Source organism: Oncorhynchus mykiss, chromosome Y, assembly GCF_013265735.2.
Source record: "Oncorhynchus mykiss isolate Arlee chromosome Y, USDA_OmykA_1.1, whole genome shotgun sequence".
In the NCBI taxonomy this organism is placed as follows: Eukaryota; Metazoa; Chordata; class Actinopteri; order Salmoniformes; family Salmonidae; genus Oncorhynchus; species Oncorhynchus mykiss.
This window is the reverse complement of record NC_048593.1, coordinates 30,128,798-30,138,954: the sequence shown is the minus strand read 5'-3', so window position 1 is coordinate 30,138,954 and position 10,157 is coordinate 30,128,798. Positions and strand designations below refer to the sequence as shown.

Sequence of the window (10,157 nt, the reverse complement as noted above, 5' to 3'; positions counted from 1 at the left end):
AAAATAAATCAAATGTAAATATAGGACAAAACACACATCATGGCAAGAGAGACAACACAACACTACATAAAGAGAGACCTAAGACAACACAGCATGGTAGCAACACAACATAACAAGAACATGGTAGCAACACAACATGGTAGCAATACAAAACATGGTACTAACATTATTGAGCACAGACAACAGCACAAATGGCAAGAAGGTAGAGACAACAATACATCACGCAAAGCAGCCACAACTGTCAGTAAGAGTGTTCATGATTGAGTCTTTGAATGAAGAGATTGAGATAAAACTGTCCAGTTTGAGTGTTTGTTGCAGCTTGTTCAAGTCACTAGCTGCAGTGAACTGAAAAGAGGAGGGACCCAGGGATGTGTGTGCTTTGGGGACCTTTAACATAATGTGACTGGCAGAGCAGGTGTTGTATGTGGAGGATGAGGGCTGCAGTATATATCTCAGATAGGGGGGAGTGAGGTCTAAGAGAGTTTTATAAATAAGCATCAACCAGTGGGTCTTGCGACAGGTATACAGAGATGACCAGTTTACAGAGGAGTACAGAGTGCAGTGATGTGTCCTATAAGGAGCATTGGTGGCAAATCTGATGGCCGAATGGTAAAGAACATCTAGCCGTTCGAGAGAACCCTTACCTGCCCTTACCTTACCTCTACAAATTATGTCTCTGTAATCTAGCATGGGTAGGATGGTAATCTGAATTAGGGTTAGTTTGGCAGCTGGGCTGAAAGAGGAGTGATTACGATAGAGGAAATCAAGTCTAGATATGTGATGAGAGAAGGACAGTGTACCGTCTAGCCATACTCCCAAGTACTTGTATGAGGTGACTACCTCAAGCTCTAAACCCTCAGAGGTAGTAGTCACACCTGTGGGGAGAGAGTCATTTTTCTTACCAAACCACATGAACTTTGTTTTGGAGGTGTTCAGAACAAGGTTAAGGGTAGAGAAAGCTTTTTGGACACTAAAAAAGCTTTGTTGTAGAGCATTTAACACAATATACTGGGAGGGGCCAGCCGAGTATAAGACTGTATCATCTGCATATAAATGGATGAGATAGCTTCCTACTGCCTGAGCTATGTTGTTGATGTAAATTGAGAAGAGGGCCTAGGATTGAGCCTTGGGGTACTCCCTCTGTGAAAAGCGGTGGCTGAGACAGTAGATTTTCTGACTTTATACACTGCACTCTTTGAGAGAGGTAGTTAGCAAACCAGGCCAAAGACCCCTCAGAGACACCAATACTCCTTATCTGGCCCACAAGAATGGAATGGTCTACCATATCAAAAGCTTTGGCCAAGTCAATAAAAATAGCAGCACAATATTGCTTAGAATCAAGGGCAATGGTGACATCATTGAGGACCTTTATGGTTGCAATGACACATCCATAACCTGAGCGGAAACCAGATTGCATACCAGAGAGAATACTATAGACATCAAGAAAGCCAGTCAGTTGATTATTGACAATTTTTTCCCAACACTTTTGATAAACAGGGCAAAATAGAAATAGGACCAGCTTGATCTCCCCCTTTAAATAAAGTACGGACCATGGCTGGCTTCCAAGCAATGGGAACCTCCCCAGAAAGGAGAGACAGGTTAAAAAGGTCAGAGATAGGCTTGGCGATGATAGGGGCAGCAACCTTAAAGAAGAAAGGGTCTAAACCATCTGACCCAATGTTTTTTTGGGGTCAAGTTTAAGGAGCTCCTTTAGCACCTCGGACTCAGTGACTGCCTGCAGGGAGAAACTTTGTAGCGGGGCAGGGGAAAAAGAGGGAGAAGCAGTGGGGATAGCCGCATTAGAAGGGGTGGGAGATGAGGAAATGTTGGACGGGCATGGAGGCATGGCTGAGTCAAATAGGAAACCTGACTTAATGAAGTGGTGATTAAAGAGCTCAGCCATGTTCTTCATGTCAGTAATAACAACATCATTAACATTAAGCGGCATGGGAAGCTGTGAGGAGGAGGGTTTATTCTCCAGGTCTTTAACCGTCCCTCAGAACCTCTTGGGGTTAGACCCACAGAGAGAGAACTGCTCCTTAAAGTAACTAACTTTGGCCTTTCAGATAGCCTGAGTGCACTTATTTCTTTTTTGCCTGAACGAGAGCCAGTCAGCCTAAGTATGCGTGTGCCGAGCTTTTCACCAAATGCAATTCTTGAGGTGGAGTAACTCTGCACGATCACGGTCGAACCAGGGGCTGAACCTATTTTTAATCTTCATTTTCTTTATGGGGGCATGTTTGTTAACAATACCACTGAAAATATAAAAAAGGGGGGATCAAGCTGATTCTATACCTTTTTACAGAGGCCAGTTCATGAAGGGAGGCTTGCTCATTAAAGTTTTTTAGCAAGCGTCTATGACAACTGACGGATATTATCACAACTGAGCAAGAGGACATTAGAGTGTCTAGTTTGAGAAACAGACGCCTCACAAGTCCTCAACTGGCAGCTTCATTAAATAGTATCCGCAAAACACCAGTCTCAACGTCAACAGTGAAGAGGCGACTCCGGGATGCTGACCTTTTAGGTAGAGTTCCTCTGTCCAGTGTCTGTGTTCTTAATCTTTTATTTTTATTGGTCAGTCTGAGATATGGCTTTTTCTTTGCAACTCTGCCTAGAAGGCCAGCCACTCCTACATTAATGTGGATGCTACCATTATTAGGAATAATCCTGAATTAATCGTGAATAATGATGAGTGAAAAAATTACATATGCACAAATACCATACCCCCAAAGAATTCTGTCATGTCTTTGTGGTAGGATATATGAACTCACTCATCATTACTCACGATTCATTCAGGATTTTCCGTTAATGTAGAAGTGTTTAGAAGCATATTATATTCTTATTTACAGTAAACGTGACTCCAAAATGACACAATACATTATTTACCATTCATTTCTATTGGGGACAAAATCATCTGAAACACAACCAAAACAAACAGCAAATGCATCTAACAGATGTGTAGTCACAAGCTTGATGTAGTCATTGTGTGTTATGAATATGGGACCAAAGACTTCACTTTTTACTACTTTGATACACATATAAGGGAATTTGTCCCAATACTTTTAGCCCACTAAAATGGAGGGGACTAAGTACAAAAAGTGCTTTAATTTCTAAACGTTTCACCAGATTTTGATGAAAATACCCTCAATTTAAAGCTGACAGTCTGAACTTTAACCTCAAAGTCCTTCTATCATTTCAAATCCAAAGTGTGGGAGTACAGAGCCAAAACAACAACAAAACATACTTTGGAGCTCAATGTACGACTAATAAAAATTGAAACTATTAAAGCTGAATTATTCAGTCCTGTGAGATAAGCCTAAAACAGCCTTTGTCTGACTGTGAATGTAGGCCTGCCTCTTAGACATGGGAAGTAGGGGTGCTGAGGGTGCTGCTGCAACCCCCTGAAAAATCTGAATAATGACAATAACAAAACCAACATAGCCATCTGCAGTGTGGGCAAAAAGTTTCCCCCGTCAGCCACAAAAAAAACTGTGCACCTTTTACATCTTATTATTTTTAACAACCACAACAACAGAGCAAATAATAAGCCATTTTTTTTGCTTGCCATTCATTTAATATTATTGATGTAACCTATTGAATACATTTCAATACAAAAATACACAAACATTTGAAAACTAAATTGACTTTTATAACGTCAGAAAAACATGTTGTATGGTCGAGTAATAACAATACAATTGTGGAAATGGTTCAACTGACCGCATGTCCATGTAACGTAAAACCATGAAGAGGTGCATTCTGAGATACAGATATTCATGGATGTTTAGATGGCTTCATGACCACCAGTCAGCTTGAAGAAGAGCTCCTGGTTCAACACCTCGGCCTGCTCTTTGGTGCGTGTGGCCATGAAGATGTAGCCCCCAATGTACTCGTGCACAATCTTGCAGGTTGCAGTCACACAGCTGAAGGCAATGTTCACATTGCCATTGAACTCAATGGCCATCTGGAATAAAGAAAAGAGGTTTAACAATCGATTCCACTTATAGGTCTTCTTCAGATAAACATTTAAGTCATAATTAGTTGGTACATATTTGATACAATACAGTAGACAGACCTAGTAAGATATAGATGAAGACACATTAGGCAGACAGCGAGATGTCTTACCTGTTGAATATCCCAGTTGACATTCCACTGCCTCATGGTGTTGTATCTCCATGTCTTCACCACATCTCCTATGCTGAGGTCAATGCGGATGAGACGGTTGTTGGTGACCCCAAGGACTTCATCTTTACGGCATCCCTTAAACCTGTGATTATACAGGAACTTGGGTCATTTCAAGTGAGAAAAGATGTAGTGCTATGCTGACAAGGCGGATAGATGGAAAATATTTGGCAAAAGGACAAGTACTCACCTCACCACAAAATAGGACACCCCAAAGTCAGGTAGACCCTGCCAGATTTGAAGAAACCTGAGGAGGGCATCTGTTAGAGGGAGCTGGGCCACATTCTGATAGGCTTCCAGGATGCGTGGAGTTAGCTGACAGAACAGAGGAATGGTTAGAATCACTGGAGTCAAGTTTGAATGTTATGGTTGATTCTATTATCATACGTTCTGTAATATTACGCGAGTTTCCCCCAGATCGCCATGACTCTACCTGTTTGGCTTTGTACTTTTTGTGGTAGCGTGGGGATACAAGGCTGTATGTGTTGATGCTGTCATCAGTCTGAGCAATATTGGCCCCAGGGTTGGTTCGCTGCATGGCCAGGAAAGACTGGATATTCTGCACCTCACTAGAGAAAGAGCTGTCTGCTAGTGTCTTCCCTTTGGAGGCTAAACGGCAAGCTGCCATCCACCTGCTGTACTGCAGCTCCTAGTGACAGGAGATTAATGGACATAAGATGGAAATATACCATAGCCGAGCATGACATAGCAGGACTTAGTACGTTTATATGTAGCAGTTGAGTCTATTCCTTGGAAAAGGTTGCATGGGATGATATGAATAGCTTCTCATTCATGGGAAGAATTCTCTAGACAGAGTGAGCTGAGAGTTGAGTTCCTTACATTCTCACAGCGTAGGTAGACTTCGTTCATGCCCTCAGCGCCAGGGATCAGCAGTCTGATGCAGAACTTCTGACCAGCCACACTAACGTCTGGGGCCACCTCACAGCCTGGGGAGCACAACAGTGTCTTAAGTGGCCAGGTTAGACTCACTTGGCTTATTGAAGTCATCAGCGATTCATTATATCTACAATAATATTGATTGACCCAGAAGTGAAATCTTGTGTCAAACGTAATTTCTGAAGCTCTACGTACTAGAATGGATGCTGTATGTACACATCTTTGCAGTGGTATCAGCTTGTGTGGTTGCGAAAATGTGTATGTGCATGTGTATGTGCATGTAGCTAGGTGTGCAGTTTCCCAACAGCGTATGTCAGTGCATTTTACCTTTGAGGTTCATCTGCTGAATGGGTTCCTTGAGGCTCTCCTCTTTACTCTTGTAGTAGGAGATGGATGTGTTGTTGAATGCGAACCAGAACTGTTTATAGCCCTTTAGTGTCAGTCTTTTTGGTCTAGGTCGGAGAAAGTGAGACAAAACAAAGTACTACTAAAATGCTAACGTTTTTCTGCAACATTGGAAAGGGTATGCAGTTGAATGTGTGTGAGTGTGCATGTCAATATAACTGTGGCTGCATCGGAGTGTGTGTTTGCTTGGGAGTGTGTGGGTGAGTATGCGTATGTCTCATAGAAACTTCTCAAGACTATCCGAAAGTCTCATATATCTTGCGTGATCGATATCCAATCTAAAATCCAAGGCAGGAAAAGGTTGTCACCGGCAGAAAGATGGATCTGAAATCAGAGGGCATTCAGCCAGCCAACAATGATGTACATTGTCAACCAATTTTACCTGAAGATTTTCAAGTAGTCCTGCAGCTCTGGTGCTACCGTCATTGTTTCCTGGGTAGAGATAAAATCACGTGTCTATTTTGTGTTTTCATGTGCAGTTGCAATTCAACTTCTTTCCTGCTGCCTTACAAATCAGCTATGGCCACAGCTACAGACCGTTACAGTATAGTGTTTTGCATGTCAGCAATCAAGTTTTCAAGATATATCACTTTAAAAATACTGAAATACAGCCGGTATGATGCATTTAGCATCATATGATGCAATATGATGCTAAATGCATCATACCGGCTAAATGCATCATACCGCTGTATTTCTGCATTTTGAAAGTTATATATCTTGAAAACTTGATTGTTGACATGCAAAACATTTTGGGATTATATCAACAATGGACTAATGAAACAAATACCTAAAGATAGTTTTTGAGTGGAATTTACCTTTAACCCTAACCTTAACCAAACCCTTAACCTTAACCCTAACCTCATTTGAACCAATTTTGAGATGAAAAATTGGTTTGCAGGTCAGGAGTGTCCGTATAGCCTTTACAGACTCAGAGGGACTAACCAGCATGTCCGCAGTGATACTCTCCTCCGCTTCCATCTTCACCTCCAAACACTGAAGGGCAGAGTCAAGATCATCCATGGCAGGACATGATGTCATCGGCTGGGGCTCTGACAGAGACACCTTACCAATGTGGTACTGAGGATAGTGTACACACACACAAAGCACATACACAAACATATAACAATGTGAAAGAGAAGGGAAGCAATGTGTCACAGACAGGGAAAAACCTTTGGTGACATTTCAATCAGTCGTTGTTTACCTGAAGGGCAGCAAAGAGCATCATCTCTTCCTCTGTGCAGTCAACATCCTCCAGCAAGATGGCCCAGCGAGCCTGCTCATACAGCTGGGTCAGACGGACCGCATCATACTGGAGACGGAGACAAGGCAGATAAAGTGACAGATTACACACAGCCAAATTCATGGCCACCATGAGGTAAACAAAGGAAATAATCGATAGCCCCTCAGAAAGTGTGGTACAGGCCTACCTTGGGATCCAGGTCATGGAAGCAGTAGTATTTGAAGCGTAGTAGCAGCCTGTCATGCTCCTGCACTCCCTGTTGGAGCAGAGAACGAGACGAATCCAGCCATCTAAAGAAAATAAGAAAACACAGATTTAATTACACCCTCTATCGCACAGAGTAACCTACATAAACATATCTATGTGTGCTGTGCCCACATAAACAAGACACGCACCTGCTGTGAACTTGTGCCTTGTCCATAAGGCTGGTTGGACGGGGCATCTTGGTGATAGTCTCAGGAGCAGGTGCAGGTAGGCTGACAGACAACATCTTATACACAGCCTCAGTCTGCAGTGAGTCAGCAAAGTGCATAGGCATGCCATTGGACAGGGTGTGAGCTGGACCTGTTGTTATTACATATGCAGGTAGGATATGTTACACAGTATTTGGTATGTGCTGTACAGTGAAAGATACTGTACGGAATGTTACACAGCCATTTAGAAATTTGCAGTGTACCTCCAATTCGACTGGACCTACCTGATGAGGTCCGAAGGCCTGTTAGATCGTATACTACTTCCTCTTCTGCCTCCTTGTCTTTTTTCTTTTTCTTCACCTCCATTGGCCGTAACAACGACAGCTCCTCTGGGTGACGCAGGTCTGAGGATGACCAGAGGGAAGCAGTGTAAGGGGCTACGGATTAACATCTGCAACAATAAGAAGAATCTCTTACTTTATGTAGGTGGGAACTCTTCTTCATATGTTTACTTACTCAGCAGATGACAGACCCCCATGACCGTTTGGAAGACTGGACGAGAGAAGCAGGCCTGAAGCCTCAGGGTGGTCCCGTTGGGTAGCCCCAGTCTTAGAGGCTTGTGCTGGGGGGTGAGGCTCAGGCGAGCGTCGGCATGGATCTCATACTTCTCAAGGGTCCAGGATGGTCGGAGCAGCCACTGCTGCTTCTGCTCCCACCACAGGGCATGGTCTGACCAATCCTTCTTTATCTCTGGAGTGGACAGAGAGGTGTCTGGCGATGATGTATATAAACACATCTATGGTGCTTGGTGGTGATCATATTTGACACTCCAAATACAGTACAGTCTGTTGTTTTCATTTGCATAGATATTTTGAATGTTGTTTTGTCTGACTTACAGATGTTGTGGAGTATGAAGGAATAATAACTTAATACTCTACACCCCACGGTTGTATATGAAATAGATGATCATATGCAATCTGAAATTATAAACTGGGTGGTTCAAGCCCTGAATGCTGATTGGCTGACAGCCGTGGTATATTAGACCATGTACTACGGGTATGACAAAACAATAATTTTTACTGTTCTAATTACGTTGGTAACCAGTTTATAATAGCAATAAGGCACCTCAGGGGTTTGGGATATATGGGCAATATAACACAGCTAAGTGCTGTGTCCAGGCACTTGCGTCATGCCTAAGAACAGCCCTTAGCTGTGGTATATTGGTCATATAACACAACCCCTCGGGCCTTGTTGCTTAAATATACTATTATCTTTAATATACTATCAAGATGGATGGAAGTTGAAGTGCACATTGGTAGGGAACTCACGTGTCTTCTCCACAATTTTGAGAATGACGCCACCAATGTGCAGGTCTGAGGTCACGCTAACTTTGAGGGGTGGGGCCTCTGGGCCAAGCTCCTCCACTGTCACAGACAGATCCCAGGCAGCCATACTTACAGAGAGGGAAAATATAGCACTCATCATCACAGTGAACAATTATCACTCAATTATCAGGTGTTAATTGTGATAGCTGATGCTACATCATAGAACTAACGATCAACTCTCATTTTTAAGGTGCTGTATTATAGTGGTAATACATCCATCTGCATTAACACATTTAAGATAGAAACACCCAATATTAAAATACTTTTCAATTAAAGCAAAAATTATTGTTTTCTCATTGCAAGTGAAATACTGAACATTGATAGACAATGTATGGTTATTAGATCAGACAAAAAAGGGTGAGAGCAGGTAATACAGTGAATACAACTACAGGAAAAATCTTGTCTGCTCTGCACGTGACCTTCTTAGCAAACCCCCACATTAAAATATATTGAAATTAAGTACTCCACCAGCATAAACCTCATTATGTTGTAATTATAAGATAGGAAACCAAAACCGTATTACTTCCTGTAAATGAATGACCCCTTTCTCAATCATCTGTGAAATAACACCCATACTCCTATCCAATCTTTTCTATCTGTCCTTTCTTTACTTTTAGACTATCATAGGCATAATAAAATGTTACATCAGTAATTAACTATTCAGAATCTGTTCCTCAACATCACCCTGTCTTCATTTTCATATAGCATACTTCTACTCTCTGCCCTGACAGGACATTGTTGTTCCCTTACCTAGTTGTAAGTCCCAAACTAATTTTCTTCAGTCAAACAATAGGTGCCCTCTGCCTCTGCCTTTCTTTGCAGCTTGTGAAATCTGCCTGTTACTTCCTCCCGTCTCTCTCACAACGTCTTAGTTGCTGCGGTCTCATCCTGTGTGTGAGCAAATGTCAAGAGAGCGATAACTGTTCCGCTTTTACATGCCATTTTCTTTAAGGGGGAGTTTATCATCAGATATTGTTTCTGAGAAACATGTGAGACAATAGTTATGCATAGGATATACAAATCAAATCAACTAGTAAACACATATTGGAATGGGGATAGTTAGAACAACTTGATTAGTTGCCATCTAAAATATGTATGCTACCATTTTTTATATCATGGTGAGAACTTGGCTAGTTTGTGAACGGGTAGGTAGGGTGAATTTGAAACGCTCCTGAGGGCTTGGTGAGTATTGCCCTCTAGTGGTTAATTAGAGGCAAATCATGAGTTTAAGATAGATCAAGGTTAAGATGCATAAAAATGGCAAGTCTTGTCATAAGGTCAAGGTTTGTTTTCAGGGCATTGGATAAATACTTCTCATACATTTATACTGAACAAAAAAATAAACACATGTAATGTTTCATGAGCTGAAATAAAAGATCCTGGACATTTTCCATATTAACAAAATTCATATTTCTCTCAGATTTTGTGCACACATTTGTTTCAGTCCCTGTTAGTGAACCTTTCTCCTTTGCCAAGATAATACATCCACCTGACAGGTGTGGCATATGAAGAAGCTGATTAAAAAGCATGAGAATGACACAGGTGCCCCTTTTGCTGGGGACAATAAAAGGCAGTAGTCACACAACACCACAGATGTCTCAAGTTGAGGGAGTGTGCTATTGGCATGCTGACTGC

General features: G+C 42.0%; 1 protein-coding gene across 1 annotated transcript; it reads right to left on the bottom strand.

The window, feature by feature from the left end:
- Positions 1–3,014: 3,014 nt before the first annotated feature.
- On the bottom strand, positions 3,015–9,437 carry LOC110510002 (fermitin family homolog 3). Its single transcript, XM_021591261.2, has 15 exons — positions 9,273–9,437; positions 8,466–8,590; positions 7,654–7,887; positions 7,422–7,541; positions 7,120–7,288; positions 6,912–7,014; positions 6,686–6,793; positions 6,427–6,561; positions 5,867–5,916; positions 5,407–5,531; positions 5,023–5,129; positions 4,616–4,831; positions 4,373–4,497; positions 4,126–4,267; positions 3,015–3,964 (listed from the first exon to the last, which is right to left on the bottom strand). Exons 2-15 carry the CDS (start codon positions 8,587–8,589, stop codon positions 3,785–3,787), a joined length of 1,938 nt encoding a protein of 645 aa, XP_021446936.1. The 5' UTR covers position 8,590; positions 9,273–9,437; the 3' UTR covers positions 3,015–3,784.
- Positions 9,438–10,157: the final 720 nt, after the last annotated feature.

Coding starts and splice junctions, on each gene's coding strand:
- LOC110510002 (XM_021591261.2), bottom strand. CDS start 8,589: ATGGCTGCCTGGGATCTGTCTGTGACAGTGGAGGAGCTTGGCCCAGAG. Junction 7,015..7,119: donor AAGGCACAAGTTCACAGCAG/GTGCGTGTCTTG, acceptor TATTTTCTTTAG/ATGGCTGGATTCGTCTCGTT. Junction 3,965..4,125: donor TCAACTGGGATATTCAACAG/GTAAGACATCTC, acceptor TCTTTATTCCAG/ATGGCCATTGAGTTCAATGG.